The 25,257-nt window shown below is 40.0% G+C and overlaps 4 protein-coding genes across 4 annotated transcripts; 1 reads left to right on the forward strand and 3 right to left on the reverse strand.

Annotated features, from left to right (window-relative positions):
• Window positions 1-305: 305 nt before the first annotated feature.
• LOC137902326 (high-affinity choline transporter 1-like) lies at window positions 306-6,985 on the reverse strand. The gene is made up of 8 exons (XM_068746409.1): window positions 6,808-6,985; window positions 6,279-6,392; window positions 4,873-5,028; window positions 4,620-4,768; window positions 3,936-4,079; window positions 3,592-3,745; window positions 1,274-1,491; window positions 306-959 (listed from the first exon to the last, which is right to left on the reverse strand). Exons 1-8 carry the CDS (start codon window positions 6,983-6,985, stop codon window positions 306-308), a joined length of 1,767 nt encoding a protein of 588 aa, XP_068602510.1.
• Window positions 6,986-10,407: 3,422 nt separating this feature from the next.
• Window positions 10,408-11,590, reverse strand: LOC137902554 (claudin-14-like). The gene is made up of 2 exons (XM_068746642.1): window positions 11,357-11,590; window positions 10,408-10,917 (listed from the first exon to the last, which is right to left on the reverse strand). Exons 1-2 carry the CDS (start codon window positions 11,588-11,590, stop codon window positions 10,408-10,410), a joined length of 744 nt encoding a protein of 247 aa, XP_068602743.1.
• A 3,003-nt stretch (window positions 11,591-14,593) lies between these two features.
• On the forward strand, window positions 14,594-20,899 carry LOC137902424 (F-box only protein 47-like). Its single transcript, XM_068746509.1, has 10 exons — window positions 14,594-14,780; window positions 15,296-15,457; window positions 15,744-15,820; window positions 16,353-16,427; window positions 16,724-16,832; window positions 17,425-17,598; window positions 17,947-18,093; window positions 18,221-18,363; window positions 19,871-20,030; window positions 20,799-20,899. Exons 1-10 carry the CDS (start codon window positions 14,594-14,596, stop codon window positions 20,897-20,899), a joined length of 1,335 nt encoding a protein of 444 aa, XP_068602610.1.
• A 901-nt stretch (window positions 20,900-21,800) lies between these two features.
• LOC137902573 (ADP-ribosylation factor-like protein 6) lies at window positions 21,801-24,706 on the reverse strand. Its single transcript, XM_068746661.1, has 8 exons — window positions 24,584-24,706; window positions 24,361-24,411; window positions 24,192-24,253; window positions 24,013-24,081; window positions 23,828-23,922; window positions 23,024-23,153; window positions 22,436-22,491; window positions 21,801-21,826 (listed from the first exon to the last, which is right to left on the reverse strand). Exons 1-8 carry the CDS (start codon window positions 24,704-24,706, stop codon window positions 21,801-21,803), a joined length of 612 nt encoding a protein of 203 aa, XP_068602762.1.
• Window positions 24,707-25,257: the final 551 nt, after the last annotated feature.

Genomic DNA, 25,257 nt, shown 5'->3' on the forward strand with positions numbered 1-25,257 from the left:
GTTTTGTCCCCATTGTTGCTATAGCAACACATAAACTGAATAGAGTGGTTGCAGAATCATAATAATAAAAATCACAAGAATGAACAATGATGGAAACAGCTGATTCAACCTCCTGATTCCAGATAAGGGATCTCAAAAAAGAAGAGGGCACCAGGACATCAGCACAAAACAAACGTGGAGTCTCGGAAGCCACAGTGGATTTGGGATGATTTAGCTTCCAGTGTGGCAGTAGCAAGGTTCCTAAAGAACGTTGGTGCTTATTCAAAAATGCCCCTTGGTTCCTGTCTTCTCTGTGCCTTTGTGGCCTAGTCTTCATTGTGAAGAGATTCCGAACTAGAAGCCCCGTCATCACTGAGGACCTCAGCATTGGTGAACGTCGCAGCGAGCGATGCGCCCAGGACCTGCTTTACAGGTGCCATCTCTGAAAGGATGATGTTGTCATGGTTGCTGACCAGGGTAGCTTTGTCCATTATCTCCTTGCTGTCCTTGGACACCACTGCATCCAAGAAGTCGTACTTGTGTGACAACATGCCACTTTCAAATAGATACTTTGTCAGGTATGATATGGCCATGTTTGCCAAGAAGGATGCCACCATGGAAACAGTCTTAAAAGGAAACCTCTGCTGAACAAAGTGCTCCACGTCCCCAGTGAGGTGGTGGATCCTCTCCTGGGTCACCCAGCCAGGGTAAAAAATGAAGGGAGGAAGTTTGAGGTAGGGCTCGCCTCCACCAATGCGCAGCAAAAGACCAACAACATAGGCAGCCACAGAGCCGTACGTGTTGGTGCCCTTGACAAACAACACGCTGAGAAGTTGGGGAAAGATGATGACATAGACCAAGTCAGAACTCAGGTACCAGAGGCCATACACTGATCCTGTTAACAACGCCATCGCAGTGGCAAGAGCTCCGAATACAAAGATGGTGATGCGCATTACCCAAACAATTTCATTATCTGAGGCCTGGAGGAGGGAAGACAAGAGATAGAGTGGAAACATAAACAGAGAGAAGACAGGGGTAATCAAACAGGATAAAGACACAGACATGCTTGTGGTCCTGTGAGGACAAACTAAATACTTTCAGCATGTGAACATTGGGGATCATGTTTAGTTTAGGTTGTTGACATGCTAACATTTGCATTGATATTGAACACACACTTGTGGCTGATCGAAATGTAAAATCTTTTTTTTGACGAAGACCCTTCTTATTTGGTCTCTCTAAATGTTGACCTGATGAAAACCATCACAGAAGTTAGTATTTTAGTTGCCATTCTTACCGACTGCCGAAAGGCGAGCTGATAAATGTTCCTGGCAAACATGGAGCTGGCCGAGAGAATGGAGGAATCTGCTGAGGACATGACTGCAGCCGACACTGCTCCCAGACCAAAGAAGGAGATGTAGGGAGGGCAGAGGTGCTGAAGCACAATGGGAAGGATCATGTCCGATTCGTCCCTATCCTTCGGAGCGAGCGATCCATAACTGGTCTGATTCCAGTCTGGAAGAAGAAATGTGAACTGTAATCAAAAATAAGTTGTCAATGGTTGCTTATGCAGCAATGATGATCTGATCAGCAGCCTGCATCCAAGAATGTGTCCAATCATTGGGAATTTCTTTCGCACCAGGCTTTTGGACTTTTGGACTGAAAAATAAAAAATCCAAACAATGCAACAGGTTGAGTGAGGCAATAACTCAATGTAATTATTCTCTGAGAAACATGCTGCTTGGTGCTCATTATAATGTTCCCTGTGGACACGTCTGGCTTAATTGCTGAGAAACAAAAAAGCTTCACCTGCCTGGGTGCTGAAAGACAGCTGATGATGAGCAGTGTTGGACTGTTAGTCAAAATCAGTCAACAAAACAGATTAGTAGGATTCCAGAAATAATGGATACTGCTTGAATATATCATATGCCAGGATTATTAACTATGTTAATGCACTGGTTTGTGTTTATTGGAGCATAGGTCCTAAAATGAAATATGACCCACCATTGAAATAATACATTAAGCCCTTTAATTGTATTTTAATTGTAAATTGATGATGAATAAAATGTGAGGAATGATCAATTAATTAATAATGATTCATTAAGGCCATTGATTCAAAACAGGCATCCATTAAGCATGGATTTGTTTTATGTTTCATAAAGGTTAACACGTGAAGAGTCTCCAGCTCTGGGAGCCTGTACGCAGCCTCGCTTTGAGCGAAATGGTGTCTACCACATTCACCATTATTGATTAACATGTTAGCATGATGACATTTGACAACCTGAAGGGCACTACAAGAGCACACACTTATATCAAGGCCAATAGTGCAGTAGTTTAATGTGTTCAAATCTGTGAGCACAAACTCTTTGTGTGGACAAATTTCTGAAAATATTTAAACAATGTGATAATATTATTTTGTGCAGCTGAAGTGTCTCTCAATCATCATACGTAACCCAACAGAAGTACCCAATAGAACAGAATGTGTAACTACTAATATTTTATTGCATTGGGGATGGTTCTGAGGTTCAGCCTTTGGGTACTGGGATTGTAGACCCCAGGAAATATCTCATTATTATCAGAATTTCATTCACTGTTTTGTTGTTGCTTATAATACCTGAATGAATGAGCGTACCAAAGTTCATGGCACTAAAGATTTATAATTTATCTATGACTCTCATTAATACAGAATTGTAATTTGCATTTCTATCTCCATTCGGAGCACCCCCCCCCCCATATAATCTTTTTGCTCCTTTAGTTTTGGTCATACTTTCTTTTGACAGGAAGGACCAATTCTTATACATAGAAGGTCTCTACTTCCAAGGAGTCCGGAATCATTATTTAATTAGTTGTTAAACTCCACCAATTCTTTAAAACACTCCATCCTAATATATAGTGTGAAAAACCTTTGTTCTACCCTCCAATCATCTTTTCTATATTTACACTACTTCTTCCTTTTCTCCATCCTCCAGTGGTATAAGGTCTCTCTCTCTCTATTGAATATTCAATAGCAGTGGTTGATTGGTGCCTATTACACATCAAATGGCTTCAGATGAACAAGATTAATTAATAATCCTCTTCAGATGTAATATTCACTAAATTGGCTCATTTCTCTGTCCGCTGTGACAAGATCAATCTGATGTTGTTTGGATACATCTGACTTTACAGATTTGGACGAAAAGGCCTCGGTGATCAAAAACCTCCCGGGAGGACATTGTGTTCCCTTTGATTATACCCTGTAGTTTGAATCAAGAATCAGATTCCAGGATGTTCAGATTGTCTTGTGACGTTTCATGAACTGCTTCAATCACTGTGCGTGTGTGTCTGTGTCCGTGTGCTTTCATTTACCAATCAGTGCCTGACTTGTTTATCACATTGATGGCATTACATTTGTAGTTATCTAATACAGATTAATAAAATATTTTCAATTAAATTCCTAAGGAAAATATTTTACATTAGTATTTGTTATAAAACAATCTGCATTAATAGCATTTGTGTTTTTGAGACACCTAGATATAAGTAGCCCATCGCTAGTAGTAAAGCCTTGTGTGCGTGTGTGTGTGTGTGTGTGTGTGAGTGCATGTGTGTGCGTGTGTCGGTGCATCTGTGCTCATTTACCAGTGGAGGCCCCTATCGCTCCTATGAGGACAGAAGGGATGGCCATAACCAGGCAGCCAAAGGCGGCGATGAAGGAAAGGACCTGGGCATAGGTAGCTGAAGAGGCAGAAAGAACCCGTTGAAAATAGACCTGCCAGGGGATCCCCCCCAACATCTAGAAACAGAAACACCATCGTAAATACAGACACCAAACCAAAGCATACAGAACAGTCAGCTACACTGCCACATCTCTGAAGTTTAAACCTCTGAAAATAATCAAATGTAATGGCTGCACAAGAAAATCTTCACTTCAACCATAATCAAAAGTGGCTTTTGATTATTCTTCTGTTAAAAATATGGTTTACCAGCAAGCAGAAGTTGTCTGCCCAGAGCCATTTGTCTTCAGGTTCGATCTTCCCCAGCCAAGGTGACTGGTGGATCGCTTCCTTGGCTGAAACACTGATGTCAGACACGGCAGGATTGGACATGGCAAACGGCACGCTGATCCACTGAAGAAGAGGGAATCACAGTGTAAATATGATTCTTATTATGGAGGTATTCTGTCATTTAAAAATAGTTCTATGGTCAAAGCTTCTACTATTGGATCTTCTATGCCTATTTTTCCATTTTAAATAGAAGTAATAATTTACATGTAAATCAATAGGCATTGGTTGACCGTCTGAAGGTGGGGATAGAAAAAAGGAAAAGGCACCAGCTGTTTGTGGTAGGACATCCACATTCAGAGAGTTGTGATGCATTTAGGGTGAGATTGTTCAAAAATCTATAATCTGAAGTATATGACACAATTATGTGGAATAAATTCACATCAATCAGTACTTTGATCGGGTTCCAACATTCCAGGCAGAAAAGCTGGTCAGTAAAACTTCAGAGATTAGAATTAAATGTTGGCTGACGACAGTTTCATGTTTGAGTCGAATATTCTGTGCTCTGTAGGCTGAATCCTATTGAGATTTACAGAAGTCAATCCATCACTGGAATACACTGTGACCTCTACAGACCTTTAATAAGTAGATAGTGACAAAACTTACCAAACCCACAAAGATACAGAAGAGTTGGACCACATCTGTGTATGCCACAGAGTAGAGCCCTCCAACAAGTGTGTAAAAGATGGCTATCAACGCTGAGATGATCACAGACATGTTGATGTTTATGTCCACAATCACACTCAGAGTTGCACCTATGGGACAACACATTCAGTTCTTCAGATACAGTCAGAGGAAAAGTGCATGGGAGATCACAGTGAATTTAAACATACACAGCATAGTTCTATATTTCACATACCCAGGGCAGATAAAATGGCCGCAGACCAGAAGATCTCCCCCATGAGTGCGGGGATGAAGAGGAGTCCGCCCATCCTTTTCCCATATAGTTGCTGGAAGGGATCCAGCATGGTGACGTATCCACGTGAACGCATGGGCTTGGCAAAGAAAAGGCCTCCTGAATGATGGCACATATTAAAGAGAGACACAAGAAGAATGGGATGGTGTTTGAAGAGGTTTTACACTGAGGAGAAGTGTGTACTAAGATCTTCAGTAGTAGCAACCTTATAGAATTGTTTATAGCTGATTGAAATACTTTACTTTCTCATTTAAATACACGACAGAATGTATTTCTTGGAGGACTATGGCAATTTATGCCTGGCTTTGCAGCACTTCAATGATGAATAACTATTTAAGAACCATGCAGTAGTATAACTTTTTTCGGAATATTCAGTAGACAATTTTTTTTTGTTTCACTTGACAAAGTCTGAATAATAAATACCATCTTATTGCCAAACTTATGCTATTACCGTATGTGGTGTGGCTATTGTCTGCACTACACACAACAAACAATGACTAACAGACTCAGGGACAGTTTTTTCCCCCCGAGAGTCATCAGCGCTCTGAACAACAACCAGCACTAAACAATATAATGACTCATCATGTGCAATTTGTAATGTGAAGGTAAACAATGAGTGCAATACCGCCGCCTCCCCGACCTCATGTGCAATAACTAAAGTGCAATAACAAATTTATGCTACTTCTAAATGCAAAGTACTGGACAATCTATCTGCATGCACTGTTTATCACTTTCAATTCATGTTGTTTTCTTCTTCTATTATTTGTATTTTATGTTGTACCTAAGCACCAAACGGAGCAGCACTCCTAATCTCATTGTATATCCACTATGCAATGTCAATAAAGGCTTTCTATTTCTATTTCTATTCTATCAAAAAAGTATTTATTTGAGATACATTTAGTATTTTTATTGATTTTTTATTTAACCTTTATTTCACAAGATAAGCAATTGAGATGAAAAATCTCTTTTACAATTGCGACCTGGCCAAGAATGCAGCAAAGTTACACAAATTGTACATGTATACATAAGAAAACAAACGATACATTAAAAACACAACAAAACAAGAATGTATATCCTACAATGTAGGCAACAAAAGCATGACAAAAGTCTACCCAATGTTACAAGAGCAGCTAGTAGTAAGGATTTCTGTGCTTTTGTGTGCTTAAAACTAGTTAAAGAAATGAGGGAGATTAACTTGGAAACATTTAATGAAAAAGAAATCCTGAATTAAGACATTAATACTGCTCTGAAACATAAATGATTTCCTTGCTCTTAATTTGTACGAGCTCTAGTATTCTCACGGGCTCTTTAAGAAGCTGAGATGCTTGTTTTTAGAAACACGTTCATACCCACTACCAGGCTGAGCGCGTATCCAAAGGGTGCCTGCGCCCAAGCCAGGCCGTAGTCTGGCAGGTAGACGTACTCTGCTGTTCCATTGATGTAGCCCCCGCCCACCCAAGTAGCTGGAAAAAAGAATATACGATTATATGATTTAATTAAGATCAAAGGAAGCGCACTGGTATGGGAAAACAGATCTATACAATGAGGTCAACCAAATACGACGTCAGACATCTCTATGGTGCGATAGACTGGACTTACCAACGCATGTAAGTGTGTTAAAACACTGGATAAGTATTCAGGAATCGGCTATTGCGTCTCCAAGTGAGCACTGAGACATGTAATGATGCAATATTAAAATGCCGTTTGTACTGAGTGTTCTTGGCGGCAGCCTGCCCGTGCGTAAAGTTGAGATTGGCGTGTTTTATTGTCTTTTCCTGGACACGTTATATCAAATATAACAGAGTGCACATGTGGGAGATACTAAACAGTAAAAAAAGAAAAAAAAGGAAAACGATTTCCCGCAGACGAGCCACTCACCGGTCATCGTGAATCCACCAACAAACAACCCGATGTCCCTTCCGCCCACCATGATGCTCTCGCTCCGGTCTGCGCCATCACCAGAGTTCTTGTTCTTCCACGCTGCCCATATCCCAACAAATAAAATAAGCAAATAGAAGATTACGATCGCCACCAGACCCTCGGCGTGGATAGCCATCTTACTTGTGCCCGCTTCCTCCCGCAGCTGATCAAGTGCTGTTGCGCACGGAGGGCTGGAATTTCATGGAGAGAACTTTGAAGGAAGAAAAAATAGAACAGCCATGGGGCAACAGTACGTTCGGCTGTGGACTGTTTACAGAAACATCATTTTACAACACACTTTATTCATCAGGTCGATGGATTTATTTACACATGACAGTATCCAGACCGAGGGAATGAAGAATGTCACATCAAATGCCAAGTTTCCTACCCACTGAACTATAATTCATGATTACTGCATGATGTATATTCTTGCCAAATACAATTCGTCAAATTTAAATAAGATAGATTTCTTTTATTGCAAATTACATTTGAGTAAAGGCTAAAATCTATCCCTGCATCTAATGTAACCACAAATGTACAAAACTGCCTCCACATCGATGCTTCATGTTTTATCCAACACAATCGGCTAATTCATCAAACAAATGTCTATTAAATGCTGTCAGTACAATGATTTTAACGACTGAAAGGTATTTTCAATATTTGTCCTTTTTGTATTTTGTTTCCTATCGCTGCTATAAAACACGACATGCACTCCTTCAGTAAAATCTACTAAGAATAAATCATTTATTTTCACTTGTCCAACTGACGCAGGAAGCCAAGACCGTTCAACCAGCGTTCCATTGTGTGTCAATAAATCAAAATATGTGAATCAAAACCAGAACAAAATTCGAGGTAGTATCAGAGGAGTTGAGACAATTTAGGAGTTTGGATGTTTTACGGGAACTGCTACCTCAACACATTTATTATACAAACTTACTAAGGTGATATCTTTTAATTCTCAGAACCTTCCGACGGCTACTCTGTTGTAGTAAGATTTTAAAAACATTTGGTTCATTTTCCCATGTCCTGGCTTCGTGCGTAAAAGTCCATTATCTCGTCCATTCAACAGACACATCAAACAGATGCCGTCCGGTTTTGGTTCTGATGCGCTGCATCAATAAAATCCACCCTTTCCGATCCCCGTTGCGCTAACAACAAGGTTACCAGGAAACCGGCATTGCATTATTGATTTGTCCTTCAATCAACATCTGTCACTATGGTCAAATGCAGTTATGATCAGGGAACACACAGTAAAGCAAGAAAATATATTATCTTACCTTTCCTTTGCAGAAACGAGTCTAAGACAATTTTGTTTTTAAGACAATTTTGTTTGGGAAAATGTTAAAGTACCACAAACGAATCCTGTGGAATAGCGAAAAGCGCGCCTCCTGTGTTGTTGTTTTTTTAATTACCAAAGCCAGTCGAGAGAGGGAGAGGGAAAGAGCGAGGGAGGAGGGTGGAGGTGTGGAGAAGATAGGAGTGGTGGGTTTATTGGGCGCTGTCAGATGGGTAGATGGTGGATAAATGTCTTCCAGGGCAGGACGAAAATAGCACCTGATAGAGAGTGGCATGACGCACAGCCTCTATGGAAAAGCTTTCCAATATCATAATGACATATTGGCAACGAATGGACCCTTCACTTTGCCGGGTTACATTTCACACCTGATTTACGAGCTGGAACCCGTTTGCTTCATGATTAAACCACTGCGGTTAACCGGTGATTTTTATTCCCCAGTAACGGACTTGTTGTTAAAATCCTCAAGGGATTACCTTCGATTTATCGTAGTTTAACAATTATTGGATGTTACATCAGCAGCCTTAGTTTAGTTTATTGTTTGCTTCAAGCAGAATAAAAATAAAATCAAATAAATAATAAATCTTTGTGTACAAGAAACCATATTTCGGCCAAAAACATAATAATAAATATGTCCAAAACAAAACACCAAATGCCATGTACACAAGAAATAGCAAATACTTCATCATATAGTGCTTGAAAAGGAGTGGGAAGAAGATAACTTATTAAATCCCACCCCCATTATACAACTAAGATTTAAAATCTATTGGTCTTCTAATAATGTAATAAAAAAAAACCGAAATAATTTTGGAACATTTATATATAGCACACATGACTAAATAATTAATAAGCAATATTTTATATACAATATATTTTAATAATTATATACCAACAATGGTAATGATGGTGACACATAACAGCAAAGGAAACAACAATTAAATACCAACAATGGCAAGCCTTCCATCAAACCACAATAAACAGTAGTGAGTGTGCTTTCGGCAGGGCTTTCCAGGCTGCTGTCCATGGTGCTGAAGTGTGAAACAGGCCACAGCAGAAATATATAAAATGTTTAATTTTTATTTTTATTTCCATTACCATTTATACAGTCAGCATTTCCCTGGAACTGGAGGGCATTGTTTGAGGCTTTATGTGCAAATATAATGATAATATAATATAAATAAGCCTCTTGTTTTAAACTAAAATAGTCTAACTGCTGGATAGAGACTTGTCTGTATTGAGAAGCATCCATTTGGCTGACAGATTTCTCAACAGTAGAGACCTCAAATTAGAAGGGTTTCAAACAAATATGGCCCAGAAACACATCCAGTGTGTTACAACTGGCTTTACGACACAATAACCACACAAACAATGCCTTATTCAGCATCTATGAGTGATTCTAATACTTCCTGTCACATTTATGGAAAACAAATCACCTCCATGTTTATGTCTTTCATAAAAGTCATTGCCATTCATCAATTAATAACCCCCAGACACAGTTTCCATAAAATATCATCTCAAGGACTAAAATGAAGTCGGCAATGAAGAGGAGCTGCCTTCTAAAAAGAACTCTGTCGCCATCTAGTGGCTTTGTTAAGAGCGTACCCAAATCTCCATTAGGTGGGTACAGTAAAAAAAAAAAAAAAGAACAAAGGAAAAATATTATAAATGTTCAAGAGAGTAAAAAAAAGTGTAAGCATGTGAGTTAATACTGCTAATAATGATTCAGTTTCCAATGTCTCAATAATCCTCGCCATTAATTGATCACTTCATGCAGCTATTATTTACATATTACGGCATGTCCTTCTTACTATTTAGTAATCAGAGACATTCCAAAATACTGACAAAGTATTTTTAAAATCATTAGAAACTGATATTTGTTGTTCTTCATTTTATTTAGCATGAAAATATTGACGACTGAGAAAATCTCATACATTTGTTTGAGAAAACGAACTGGCTTTGAAGAAGTGTCTGTCCCGATGACAAGTTAGCCTGCAATAAGGAAATGACCCAGCAATTACTTATCCATTAACAGAAGCATTAGAACACACAAGGCGGAGGGTTTACACGAGGTCAGCGAGAAAGTCGCCGAGCTCTCTTTCTGTAAAAAAACATTTCTATAGGTATGGAGGAAGAAAAAGTACAGAGTATAAAAACTGCTAATTTGACAGTTTTTGTCTGGGAATACTATATTATTATTATTATTTTTGTTGCTGTTCTTTGTCTCAACTATCCCTGTGTGACTCTGATGATGGTATCCCCTAGTTTTAGACATAGTTGTTGAGCATATAGCCACTGTTAGAATGGGAGCAAAAGGAAGAAGCATGATTGTCCTTCAGGGCCTCAGGGGGCTTGTAGAGTGGAGCAGGAGGGTAGAGCTGGTTGAAAGCAGGGGGAGGTGACAACGGTGGATCCCTCTGCATATGGAGGGGGGTACGTGACCTTTCACTGCTGCTGCTGCTCCAGCACAGCACCAATCCTCCCGCCAGGCTGAGGCAGGCCGAGGCGTAACCAAGATACACGGCCAGGCCAATTTCATACTTCATCCCGCTGGGGAGGAAGGGGTCGTAAAATTCCATGATGACATCGTTTGTGGTCCAGGAAACAGTGACCAGGCAGAGGAGGCCAGAACAGAGAAAACAGATTGCCCCACTTAGCACCAGTGAGAACTTGATCAAAGAACCACGGGCAAAGTGGGTACATTTCATGCCCATCACAGACACCAGAGATGCCAGGATTGAGGTGACGCAGGAGAGAACCATGAGCGCCCGGGCAGCCTTAAGTAGAGGAGAATAATTAAGCACTGAACCTTGGGAGTCTAGCTAGTATTGTTAGAAATCTGTATTCCGTACTGTAATCATGATTCAACAATGCATTCACCAGTTAAATAGATCTGCCCACAATACCTGAAGTGGGTATAAAGTTTAAGCCATTCTTTACTCAGTTAATTATTTACCATGAGCTCATTTACATTTAACAGTTTTCACTTCAAGGGAGGTTATGTAACTGCATGTTATCTGTTTTGTCTTTAAAAGGCCATAAAATAGTAAAATCAAATAAAAACTAAAATAGTCCAACAAGAAAGCCAGTGACTTGAAAAGCTCAAATAAAAGTAAGAGCAAGTTAGAAAACATTGCCTGGAATACTAAGAGATGATGAAAAAACAATCAATTGGCTCTTATGGATATTAAAAACATTGAAATCATAATGTGGTACCTGCAAGTCCTGCGGCAGTGAAAGCAGTGATCTGTAAATCTCACACTGGTAAATGCCCGTGCTGTGCCACACACACTCCATCCACAGGCCTTTCATGTAACCGGTGGCTGTGATGATGTTGGAGCCGACATAGGCTGTGGTGCGCCAGTGGGGGAGCAGAGTTGCAACAAGAGTTCCAGCAAACCCGAGCAGCCCCAAGAAGAATCCAAGGAGTTGAACCGCCATGCTGGCCATGATTTAGTCACGCGGATAGATGCTCGACCTGCAAGGCACGACGTTTACGGTCTGAGAACATGGCTGGTGAACGAAAATACCAGAGCAACTAAAATCATTTCACTCCAGAAAACAAATGTACTTTAGATCCGTAGATTAGACAATGAAATCAGTAATATCACCTTCAAAGGAACCCTTCAAGAGCAAAACTACAGTCGCTTTGAGGCTGGAGATTAATTGTGATTCCTCCTCTACATGGTCCTTGGGAGTACAGTCAATTCCTCTGAGCTTAAATCCAGTCACGGAGTCTAAGTCATTCCTCAAGAGTCTATGTGCATAAATAGCTGTGGAAACGTCCAGGCATCAGTGAATGGCAGGTGACTGCATCTAATGTAACTAATGAGAGCAGTGTTCAGCTTCACCTGCTAAATGCTCTCTGCAGCAGTCTATTTGTTAAGCTCTGCTCCCCTCAGGAAGGGAGAGAGAAAGCGCAAGGGGGGGATTAAACATTTACAAAAAAAACCCCACCTGTGCTGACAGCACAAACTTTGAACATTTGTCACAACTCTGCTGAGAGATTTGACGACCGAGCACTTTGATTTAATTAGCACTATTGCTACCATTCCCACGTGGTATCCTGGTGATTTATGTTTTAATAAAGTCATTATAGTATGCATAATTTAATCTCTAACCCGAGGTCACCTGGACGTTTCCCCAACAGTCCATGGAGCTCTAGTCCATGCCTAAAATCTGCCCGCTCCTCGCAGCAACACAATGTGAGACTCGTGGGTAGTTAAGCATTTACTTTTTTTTAGTACCGTTGTGAACAAAATGTTCTCAGTCCAGCATAATGAGCAGACTTTAAATTTGAAAGCAAATAAACCAAACTGCGCCCATGGTGTTGACTTCCTCAGAGAACGAGGGGTTGATTAAAAGACCTGTTTTATTGTTCAGATTTTAACGTGCACCTTATTTATTCATTTAACAGTCGGCCTTCAAAGCAGCCAACAGCAAATCCATTTTAAAATTCTTGACTTCTGCACACATCCACATCTGAATACTCACCAATGGGACTACGTGAGCGTTACAGCCATGGTAAGAAGAAATGTCCAGACATACACCTGCAGGTAAAGAACAGCTCCTTCTGGCTCTGTTGCTGCCTTAACAGCTAAAAAAGAAAATCTGCAAGATTGCTGAATGTCAATGTGAGTGGCCGGTTATTGATATTATCATCCTTGGCAGCCGCATTGTCCTGCCAAACTAATTCCTGGCATGTTGTCCCAGACAGACAGACAGAGAGACAGACTGATGTCACCTGTGGACTAGAAGCCAAGAACAATGCTGGCAGTCAAAAATAGACAGAGACGATAACTCCCTCAGTGGAGATGCGGCCTTTGATTAAATATTCCTGCTCTCTGCGTCTCCGTGGATCTGTAGAATGAAAGAAATGGCATTTAAATGAAAAGACTGAAGTAAAACAATCAATCAAAAACATTTATCAAGAGATCATCTTACGAAATTATAAGTATTCTTATCCATGAACTTTAAATAGTTTCAATCAGTGGGAATTTAATCGCTAAATGTACTCAATCAATACTTATACGCCGACACACCAGAGTGTGAGTCATAATATAATACTGTCAGCATTTGTGATTGTTTTTGTAGTACATACGGTCCTGCAAGTCAGAAGAGGAGCGGTTTTATCCATCTGTGCTGGAACGTAACCTGCTGTGACATCCTGTCGGCCCTTCCCCTGGATCCCTTGTGCTGCGGTATTCATCAGAGCTCTTTAGTGAAGGGATGATCTTCTCCAACGTCTGCCTGAGGGAGACGCCATTTGAAGGCAGAACGCCTAATAGCTTTAGTTAAGCAGAGTAATCCTGCGATAAGCTGCTGAGCGTTGCTGGTTTGCTGCGCAGACTAAATGGAGGGTAATATTCAAACAATGTCTCGCGGCAACTGAGGCGCTCTTCTATGTACTACTCGTGACTTTTCAACAATATATGGAAGGCAAACATATACACATATACACATTCTCAAGCTATTGCACCAGTTAACATTTCTTAAAGGCCCTGCACACATAAAACGGGCTTCCTTCATTCTGGCTGATTAGATCTCGAGTCTGGGTCACGGCAGGTGAAGCAATGATGAGAGCTGTGAGGAAAAAAACCAAAAGATGCTGCAATAAAGTACAGCAGTGTAAACATGCTTGAATTGCTCTAAAGTCATTTGATTTTTTTATCACATTTTTATTTGGACTTAGATTTATAGCAGACTGTCAGACTAACTTGACCTCCACTGGGCACATTCTACACAGTGCTTGAACAGTCAAAGTGATATTTTTGTTTAAAAAAAAACCACAAATATTTTCAACGATCTTAATTTTATATATGGTCTAATATACTGAATTAATTTTTTTAAAGCGCTCTAGAAATTATTTTATCATCATACAGTGAATATTGAATAATGTTGCTTCTAAATCGTTTTATGTTGTTTCTATTACTTCAAAGATTTGTTTGTACTAAACGTAGTACAGCTATGTTTATTTATTTATGGATATTTATTTGAATATTTTCTGCTTTGTGTGAAGAAACGAGGGTGATATTGTACTACTTGTTTACGTTTTTAATTTATTTCGCGCCGTTGTTGACCTGGACCGAGACCGGGACCGAGACCGGGACAGCTGCAGACTGGACTTGGTAAAACTTGAAGTTAGCCACGAAAGTTTAGAATAACATCAAATATAAGGAGTCGGTGAGATCATATATTGCTTTAACGGTAAACCGTGTCGTTATTTATGTCCGAGTCGGTGACTGGGCAAGTAAATAAAAGATGTTTTCATGTTACAACTAAAGTAGCTTCATTGTCTGGAGTTCCCTTTAGCTACATCACAGCTAGCTACATTAGCTGGTCCGGCTACAGTGCCGCTTTTATAATGCACTTTGCGTGCGACTCGTAGCTAGCTAACGCTCTGGAGAGGTTAAAGCTAACATTTATCTTCTCTGAAAACAGGGCGAGTGGGAAATGGCAAGGACAACGCCCAGAAGATGGAAGAGGACGTTCCCACGGAAGTCCAAGCCACGCAAGAAAGCTCTCCTTCGGCCGCGTAAAGAGAGGCCCGTCGTGACCCGAAGCCAGTGCGACGGCGCCGGCAGCCTGTTGGACTCGCTTCCGTCGGAGGTGCTCGAACTGGTCCTGGATAAACTCTCAGGTAAAACTAGGCCGACATTTTATTTACCACAATAATATAGTGATAAGGCGTTATTGAAACCGCAACCTGCTGTATTTAAACTGTATTTAAACGAAATGTCTGTAATTGTTTATGCTAAGAAAACCCTCAGTATTTTATTACATTATTATTATTATATAATGTATCATATATTATTTATCATATTCGAATTTTGTGACATGCATAGTATGTACATTTGTTTAATCTACACAGTACTGAAACAAACTGTGGAGATAAGGTTAGGTTTAGAATCTTCCCAATACAAAACAGTTTTTTGTATTTTTGAGCCAAACGCAAGATCAATCTTTTCAAAGATATTACTAACTACTTTTGGGAGACTTTTAGAACATTTAGTTAAGACAACCATGCTTTTACAGCACAAATGCTAAATTAATTGTGTTTATATATGGTGTTAGTAGGTGAATATTGCAGCATCAAAGGCTAATTTAGATACACAGAGTATTTACGGACAGAAAACGTGTGTTTGTCATTGTCAGTGCTGGAAATCAGTGTCTTCAGCATGGTGTCCAAGGACACCACCAGATACGTTATGGACTACATCTCCTCCTTATCCTGGAAGAAAAAGAAAATCTTTGGAAGCATTCTCCTGTCTTCCTGCGTTGGAGAGAGAGCCACTGTTAAACAGTACAGAGACCTGGGTAGGTGCACCCAAACAACTACAGGAGAAATATAGTTCATGCAAGGTGGCCATTTAAATATTCAGGAATATTGAATTTTGTGCAGCTCTTCTTTATTGCGTCCAGAATAATTACAACCAACAAGACTATTGATCTGTGGTATTTTAGTGATAACCTTCCCACCATTTTAATATTGCGATTTTCACGGAATAATCAGGGGAAGATGTCCTGATAAGTGAAAGGAAAAGAAGGAGCAAAATTAGTCGCTTATATAATTTGACAGTTTACATTTGTGTTCATGCATTAGGTTTGTTGTTCAAGAGATGCACCCTGTTGCTACCAACAAGGGAAAGGTTAAAGTTTATCTTCACCAAGTTCTCAAAGGTAAGAAAAAGAGAAGAAAAAAAATATTGTGACGTCCGTAATGGTTTTTGAATTCAAATAATTGCATTAATCAAGTTGACGTTGTATTATGTATTACGTAATTTACTTACACACGTTTTACTTTACTTGGGAGAGGAAAAGAAGAAGAACCATTAAATAAAAAGTAATTATTGTCTTGCACTTTAAACTAACTGTAGTTGTTGAATCACATCGAGAAATGCTATTCCGATATTTGTGAATTTTGGCACATATTTCTTTAGTTCATTTTTTAAAAACGTTTTGCTTTCTAAATCTTCATATTAGTAAACTGCAGACACACAGTGTGTCCATATAACGGACATTGTACATTACTGGTTCTTCATGGAAGTTGTCTGATGGGAAAAAAAATACAATTGTACAAAGCTAATAATTCGATCTTTCTGAGGGAATAAATTGTCTTTCATCCTTTACAGTGTTGCACATGTACACAATAGAGGCATAATAACCTATGCTAATGATATGTAAATAAAGGCGTTTCACTGATCTTTTTCAGATCCCCTGCTTCATGATGAATCAGTGTTTGGCAGAAGACTGTGGTGGCTTTGCCGTCTATGGAGTCTTCCTCCAGGTCAGGGCCTTGTAAACATCAAGACAGGAAATTGAAACTGTAAACTCCAAATAACCTCCTGCACCGATCGCTAAACTCAAGTGAAATGTAAAATCCTGTAGTGACAACCAAGTAAAATGGGGGGTGGGGGGGGAAGCTGTCACAATTTTGTGGTTCTTTGAAGTCTCCCTGCATCGTCTACTGTTTATTATCCTCCACCAGTAAGTGAGTGAAGGTTTTGAGCCTCCGTAGCAGAGAAATGATGTGAATTCTTTTGCTATCCTGTGTTGAGGTATGCCCCTCTGAACACTTTACAGACACTAATTGCAGGTTGGGATGAGATGGAATGCTACAGAGTGTTCAGCTTCCTGTGTGAACTCACAAACCTGCCCAAAAGAATTCAGGCAGTCATTACTGGAAAGCCAGGTGAGTGTCTGGAAGTCCAACGATGCTGATTGCAGAACAGCATCAAGTAGAAGTGTAGTACGGAGGACTACCTGTCAGACGGGACAATGCTATTCCTGGTTTGCCTATCTCTTTGTAATTTGGTTTTTATTTCAAAAAACGGACATCAAAAAGTGAAAACCTCCCTCACTTTCACCCTCTGGCTCATTTTCTTGTTTTTGAAAACTCATCCATGCTTCCGTGACACAACGCACACCTCACTAATTTTCACTTTGATTGTTTCTTTTTTTTTTTGCATTGTGCTTACAATGTCACAGTGAGTTTGATTGCATGAAAGCGGTTACATAACCTTTGCTCATGTTTAATAGAAATGGTCCGAGAAACTTTCGCTAATCTGACCAGAAAATAAAGAAATAAAATAAGAAATGAGTGGTTATTTGATTTTTGTCTTAAAATAAAAAAATACAAAAAAGGAAAATACATGAAGGAAAGAAAAATGTTTTCCTTTATGTGGCCACAAGTAAAATGTAAAGGCTATTATAATTGTGATTTTCTGTGTTGTTTACGGCGTGGTGTGGACAGACTGTTTCCTTCCTCGTCGGTCTGTCCTCAGGAGTGAGACGCTACGAAGAGATGCAGGTTCGTCTCTTCTGCCGTCAGGTTGTGTTGGACCCGTGGCCGAACCACCACGAGAGCCAGTTTTGGCTAACGCTACTCCTGAAGCCGTGGCCCATGGTCAGCCAGGCGCACTTACTCTTCATCCTCTATGGGCCGTTGCTGCATGAGGGTAAGATCACTTTGATAGTCGAGTCAGGTGAGGTCATCATAGAGTTTGTCTGTGCTTATTCAAGATACTCAGTGAATTTACTTTTTGATTTGATAATGAAATCTTCTTGATTTTTAAATTACTTCTTAAACTAAGGGTGTGTTTGAAGTTTAGAAGCACAACTTGGTGTAAGTGAGTGACGTGATGTTGAATTTTGACGCCTTTGACAACGGAAGTCTGGTTTTCTGTGGTATAGTATGATATTGGTGTTGAAAAACTTGCTTTGCTCTCTTTTCAGCTCGAGGTCTGTGTTCTCCTTTATTGTAATGCACGCTATGACTCAGTAAGCGAGCTGCTGTTTATATGCAGGCAAACTGGGTTGGCTGAATGTGGTGGAAACGGGGTTGCCTTACAATGCATTGTGGGACCTGGCCAGGGCCATCCTTCTGATTGTTGGCAAAGTTGACGTCATTGAGGCCAACCATTCCATGCTGACAATCCTGGAGGAGCTCATTGGTATCATACTTCAGTGATTCTGGAATATTTTGTCACACTTGTAATAATCGATGGTCAGACTAAGAGTCATGGTGAATTCACTCAACTGGTTGCACACGTGATCATCCTTCCTCCTCATCCTCTGCAGTCATTCCTCATCCATGGCATGCGGAGAATGTGGCTCGTCTCATGGTGCTGTGTGGCAGCAAATTCTGCTTTAGCGCTATAGCCAGCAAGGCCATCAATGGTCGTCTCCCGGAGGTCTCCAGACTCATCGTGTACATCATACTGGTGAGAATACGAGCTGGTTTTAGGGTTTCCTTTATCCAGGTTTCATCTAATGACTTGTCCATTATGAGATTTTAATTGAGAATCAGATATTTGTCCATCTTTGGTTGGATTTGATTTGATGCAGTTAAATGATATATTCATGTAAAGTTCATATACAGTATGTTTAAACCACCACTACTACCACTACTGCTACTACTACTACTACTACTGCTACTACTACTACTACCACTACTACTACTACTGCTACTGCTACTACTACTACTACTACTACCACTACTGCTACTACTACTACTACTACTATTACTACTACTACTACTACTACTGCTACTACTACTACTACTACTACTACCACTACTGCTACTACTACTACTACTACTACTACTACTACTACTACTACTACTGCTACTACTACTACTACTACTACTACCACTACTGCTACTACTACTACTACTACTGCTACTACTACTACTACTACTACTGCTACTACTACTACTACTACTACTACCACTACTGCTACTACTACTACTACTACTACTACTACTACCACTACTGCTACTACTACTACTACTACTACTGCTACTACTACTACTGTATTTTCGGCTTGTCCCATGAGGGGTCGCCACAGCAAATCAATGCTCTCCACTTCACCCTGTCCTTTGCATCGTCCTCCCTCACTACGTCCATGTATCTTCTCCTGGGTCGACCTCTAGTCCTGTTCCCTGGCAGTTCCATCCTCAGCGTCCTTCTACCGATATCGTCCCTATCTCTCCTCTGGACATGTCCAAACCATCAAAGTCTGTCCTCTCTGACCTTGTCTCCAAAACGTCTAACCTTCACTGTCCCTCTAATTGTCTCATTTCTAATCCTATCCAACCGGGTCCTTCACAAGGAGAACCTCAGCATCTTCATCTCCTCCACTTCTAGCTCCGCCTCCTGTCTTTTCCTCAGAGCCACTGTCTCTAAGCCGTCCATCATGGCTGGCCTCACCATTGTCTTGTAGACCTTTCCTATCACAGAGCACACCTGATACTTTCCTCCACCCGTTCCAGCCTGCCTGCACACAATTCTTCCCTTCCTTCCCACATTCTCTCCATCACTCTGCGCTGTTGACCCGAGGTACCTGAAGTCCTCTACCTTCTTTACATCTATTCCTGGTAATATTTGTAAACCAAAGTATACTGTTATGTTATGGCTTGAAGAGCCACCTGTGTCTTTCATGGTTAGGATTGTTATGATCCATTTAAAATCTGAACATGTCAGCATCAGATTCCTTTTCTACACCTTCTCGGTGCCGAAAGCGCTTTAGAATCACATTCACCCATTCACTCTCCAGTAGGCGACTGCTGCCAAGCATGTTGCTGCCAGGGACACTTGGAGCAATTTGGGGTTCAGTGTCTTGCCGAGGACACTTCTACATGTGCACAGTCAGAGCCAGGATTCTGACCTATCAGTCGCTGGACGCCCCATTTGTTGAGGTTTCTGTTTCATATGTCTTCATTGTCTTCAGGTATGCGAGAAGGACGGGTTCCACATGTCCTGGGCGGTGAAGTTGGTGGAGCACGTCTGCACACTGTTCAGCGCGGGTCCTGAAAAGTACCGCTTTATCCAGCAGCTGGAGTACATGTTTTCAGAGGTCGTCAGGGAGATTCTTGAGTTTTCTACAGCAGGTAAGCAGCTTTTACTACTGTGGATTTCATTTTATAAAGGTATAATTTTGTCTAATTTGTGTCAGTAAAAGTGTCTTTCAGGTTTGAAAACCACTGATGCAGGAATTGTAAACCACATTTTAGAGAGATTCAGATAGTTACCAAATACATTATTCTTATGTTATGCTAACGTATGCAATAAATGATCAAATATATTGAATGGAATATGAAAAACATTTTAATTCATTACACGTTGGTAACAGTTTGTCTTCAGCATCGCTGTTTTGATGATGGATGTGTGTGACGGCTCAGAGTGAGCCCAGAGCTGCTCTTTCTGTCCCATTATTTTATTCAAATCATTTTCAGCCCAGGTTGAAGTTACACACAGCAAACAGAGGAAACACTTGTTTATCTGCCTTAATCCCCTTCTCCATTTTCAAACCTGTATTGTCTGCACTCAGTACTGAAGGTTACACATCTGTAGAACTGCATTCATTATGTTGAGTTGTGTGGATATGTTTATATTCCTTAGACTTTCAGCATGTAGGCTTTTTACATGAAGTGAATTTCAGAAATTATTTCTGAAAGCCAGAAAAAAAAGACAAATAGAACTTCATTTTCTCCATCTTTTTGTTTTTGTATATTGTTTGTCATGTTACTATTTCTATCATGTAACTCCAGGATGGGAATGACTGCCTGTCCTACTTAGTTCTCCGAGTGCCTTGTGGGAAACCTCAGATCTCGTGTAACAGTAATATAAAAAGTCACTGAATCATCATCTGTTTCCAGGGAACCACATTGAAGACCGGGAGACGTTCCAGAATTTGGACATCCTCCTGAGCTCCAGCGCTAACTTCCATACTAGATTCCTCCACATGCTCCTCAAATAGGAATGCTATAGATTAAACGTAAAAGAGGAGCATCGAACGGGTACTTGGACAGAAATACGTGCCAATTCTGAAGATCGCTAAAGAGAACTGACCCAAATAGAGCGACGGACCAACTCGACAATGGTAGCCTCGACAGGAGGTGAAGAAGACAGTGGAATAGTTGTCTTTACGGTTTACTCTATCTTAAAAACAACAATGCATCTGTTGGCTGTTTTTGCCATATAAGTGTGGTTATTATTCATAACTATTTTTAGATTTCCACCAAAGTTTTAAAATCTTGTTCTAAAACTTGTTACTTGTAAAAAATTATTTAATATTTATTTGTTATCATAACAGCATACTTTTATATTGACATTATTTATTCACATTAAACTCCTGTGTAAAGTAAGTTGATGACATCACATTGCCTTTGTATTTCTTATTAAATGTATATTTAATTTTGTTTCCCCCGGGCAGCGGCGCAGTGGCTGCCCTCCAGCAAAAACTCACGGCATGCATTCATTCATTCATTCAGCTTTTATTTTCCTCCAGGTAGCACAGATATCAGCATTGAGAGCATCTTCCAAAAAATAGAACAGCATGATGAAATAACTATTATGGGATAAAAAAAAGTAAAAAGTTAAAATTAAAAATATTGAATATTAAAGCGATTATATCACAGATATTTTGAGTTTCAGGCAGTCGTTACATAGAAGTAGCTAGGTATTGTTGGCTGCTTTAGACAGTCACATTACACAAGTCTTATTCAATTATATAAGCAGCATAAGTCATTGTGAATAGTCGTTACATTACTTATGATATTGGACAGTTTAAGGCCTACAATGGGAGGTGTGTTGAATACTCCAGTGGTGAAAGGTCCTGTTACCACGTCCACATCCGTGGTCACAGCCGTGTCAGTCATTCATGTGTTCATTATTTTGATACGATCTGGTAGGAAAAAAAAGATCAAATCTACACATCATACAAGCCAACATTCAATATGGACACTGACTGCATACAATAACCGTTTACTATATCTGCACCACATGAGAGCCTCGTTTGGGTGGGATTTATTTCAGTAGAGGCTGCTGAACGAGTGTAATGTGTTTTTTTCTCTCCAGTGTTAGCTATAATCACTAATGTTTTTGGGAATTACTCTTTTAGTATCCTGTGAGTTAAATCCCACCCAGAGAGATACTAAGGTCAACCCTACCATAACAGTCACTTTACAATTACCGGTACACATAATTGTACACAACATATACTTACTGTTGAAATTGTTCTGTATGTATGAGAAAGGCATTTGTTAATCAGAGGCATTTAGCATTGTATTCATTTTTATATTTTGTGTATAATCTAACACAAACATAATCTGTGAAGGCAATCGACTGAGCCGCGTAGGAGTCTCAGTGCCGGTCAGGACATGCACCATCGTCTCCTCCACAAATTAGCATTTTTGCACTGACATTGAAATTCTGAGCAAAACTGAACATGACTTTAGCTTTCAATGCAGCCCTGTCTGGCAGTTTTATTAAACTTACTGAACATGCGGTTTACCTTGCAACCAGTCCAGCCCTTCCTTTAGGCCCTCTCCTTTGAGGGCATTGCTGGCGCTAAAAGCAACAAGGGGATATGGAAGAGTTAATCTCCTTGTGGCACACAGTCACTTTCTTCTGACTTTTCTTGGATCCTGGACGTTTAAAGCTGCCCAGCTCTTAATCCACCTTCCTTCCAGCTGTCTAATGATAAACAGGGTAAAAACACGCCTGTAAGAAGGAGCCATGGCTTTGAATAACTGCCTCCTAATAATGATTACCTTCGAGCTGTGGAAACAAAATGTCACTGGAAACAAACCCAGGAAGTCACCAGAGAGTAAACAAGACTGCTCAGTTACTGCTTTTAGTCTCTACGTCTTTAAGATATAATTCTGGCAGTGCAAAATATATTAGATTGAAATGTAAAATAGTTTTACTCAGTGCAGGGATTTTAATCCAACTGCACTTCTTTCAAGACCATTTAAAACTAGTGAGTCACAAACCAAGAGATGCTTCATCGGCATGAAGTGAGGGCTCCCAGACATGGAAGACATGCTGTAAATATTGGTTTGGACAGCTGTGAAATCTGCTTTGAGCAAATCTGTTTTACCAGATGTGCCAGGGCTTGTCTGTGATGTACTCCAAACACAACGTCTTTGAGACTTCGATAGAAGACATGGTGTCCTGCAGATCCATCTTGTTAGCGAAGAACAGTATTGGTATCTTTCTGCTGCGTATATCTGGAAAAGAAGTCCAACAGCTATTCAGTAAGGTGTTAAATAGATATTTATTTATTTATGAGTAGTAGCTTTATCTTAAAACTCCACCCATCAAGGCATTTGAGGGTTTCCAATGTGTCTTTGGACCTAAAATCAGCTGTGGAACGATATTTTAATCTACACATTCATCAAAAGTCAAATAATCGAAACATTCTGATCACCAAATTGGAATGTTTCCACTTCTAGATCAGACTTTAATGTCATTGTGTAGCTATTGTCTGATCAGAGGAGGCTTTATTAGTGAAGTTAGGCAATCATTTAAAAAGAAATCAAATGATTGTTCCTTTAGTCAACTGATCCAAAAATATACCTGTACAGTATCCTGCTAGCAGACAATAAACAGTTGAGCAAACCAAAGACAAAGGAAAGTAAATAAATATAAGTATAACCTCCTTGGTGGAAGTATAATAATACTGTAGAAATTGAAAGTTGTATCATATGTGCCAAAGTGCAATAATCGTGGACAAAAGTGAGCAGGACAACAAATAATACCAACAAAATGCAAATGGTAATTAATACTGTGTAATTTCCATTATCGATTTCACAAAAATGACTTTGAACCATGTCTGCTAATGTATTCCATGAATCCCATGTCTGTTGCACCGCTATCTGCACACACTGCAGAAGTCCTGTACCTTTGTGATTGAGCAGAATGTCCACTTCCTCTTTGGCGACAACAGTCCTCAGTTTATCACCGCTGTCAATGACAAATATGATGGCATGGCTTTCTCTGGGGCGGACAACGGGAGTTAAAGTCCATAGCATCACGCTTCTGTAATGCGTATTACTATTTTACTTGGTGAGCGATGTCTTTCTTTACTTGTAATAATGCTCCCATAGATTTCTATATCTGCTCTGCCCAGACATATCAAAGACTGTGAAAGACAGGCTGCGTGCAGAGAGAGAGAGAGAGAGAGAGAGAGAGAGCTTAAAATGATTCTTAATGCTCAACGCTGAACTTGTCAGAAACCAATAAATACACATAAATGCCCATTCTACCCCGAGGTCTTGAACTTTTCAATGTTGAAGCCAATTGTTGGGACTATTTCTTGTGCCTGTGTCTGCATGTATCCACGGACACAAACACACAAACACACAAAAAAGACAAGTAATGGCAAAAGTATGCCAACAGGGAAATAGGAAAAGGAGAGTATGATATGGGCTTTACCTGACTAACATGTTTCCATTCTCCTGAAAATGGGCCTAAACGATACAAATACTGAAAAGAAGCAATCAATGAAGGATTGCAGAGAAACAAGAGATTCTGACAGGCAACATTTATAACAGATATCAAACCAGTTTGTGCTCCTTTCTGCTAGGACTGTACACAGTAAACAAAATACTCTGAACATGTAACATTTCCAACACAATGCTTAACCTCATGCACTTACATTAGAAGGTTTCAGTTGGTTGATGATGGTAGTTTTGCCACTGCTGTCCAGCCCCAAACACAAAACGTTGACCTCTTTCTTCCTCAGGCCGAGCCATCCAGACAGTTTATCTAGCAGCCCCATTAGACTTAACTGATGCTACATTAACCCTCCATAAGTTACATTAAATATGCTAACATTCTTAATTATCATTGAAGTTACAGATAAAACTAAACAAATAGTCTGTTACCTGCCCGAGCTGAGATGCCGGCTGGGCATCCCAGCTTGTGACAATCCTATTAGGGTGAATTAAGCTTGTGAATCATCGTAACCTGATGAAGTCCTTCATAACTGTCTCAACAGTGTCATACGATAATTATCTGTGCTGTGTAGAATTTATTGCAAAATAGGACAAGGAGGTTTTTGATACCATAAAATGTGGTTATTATAAATAAATATATACAGACCTATTTTTGAAATGGAAATGGAAGTATAAGCTGTGCAAACTTAGATGGGAAAAAAAATACTCAGTTCAAAAAGTCAGTATCTGAGATTGCATGTGTTTAACAATAATTACAGGACTTCTCCCTGGATGGCTCTGATGGGCGGTCAGTTGTCCAACAGCGCCATCTTTTGGTCAATAGCGATGCGCATGACCGACTGATGGGTATTACTTCACGTTTCCAGGTGGTGGC

The sequence above is a fragment of the Brachionichthys hirsutus genome, chromosome 12 (assembly GCF_040956055.1).
Source record: "Brachionichthys hirsutus isolate HB-005 chromosome 12, CSIRO-AGI_Bhir_v1, whole genome shotgun sequence".
NCBI lineage: Eukaryota > Metazoa > Chordata > Actinopteri > Lophiiformes > Brachionichthyidae > Brachionichthys > Brachionichthys hirsutus.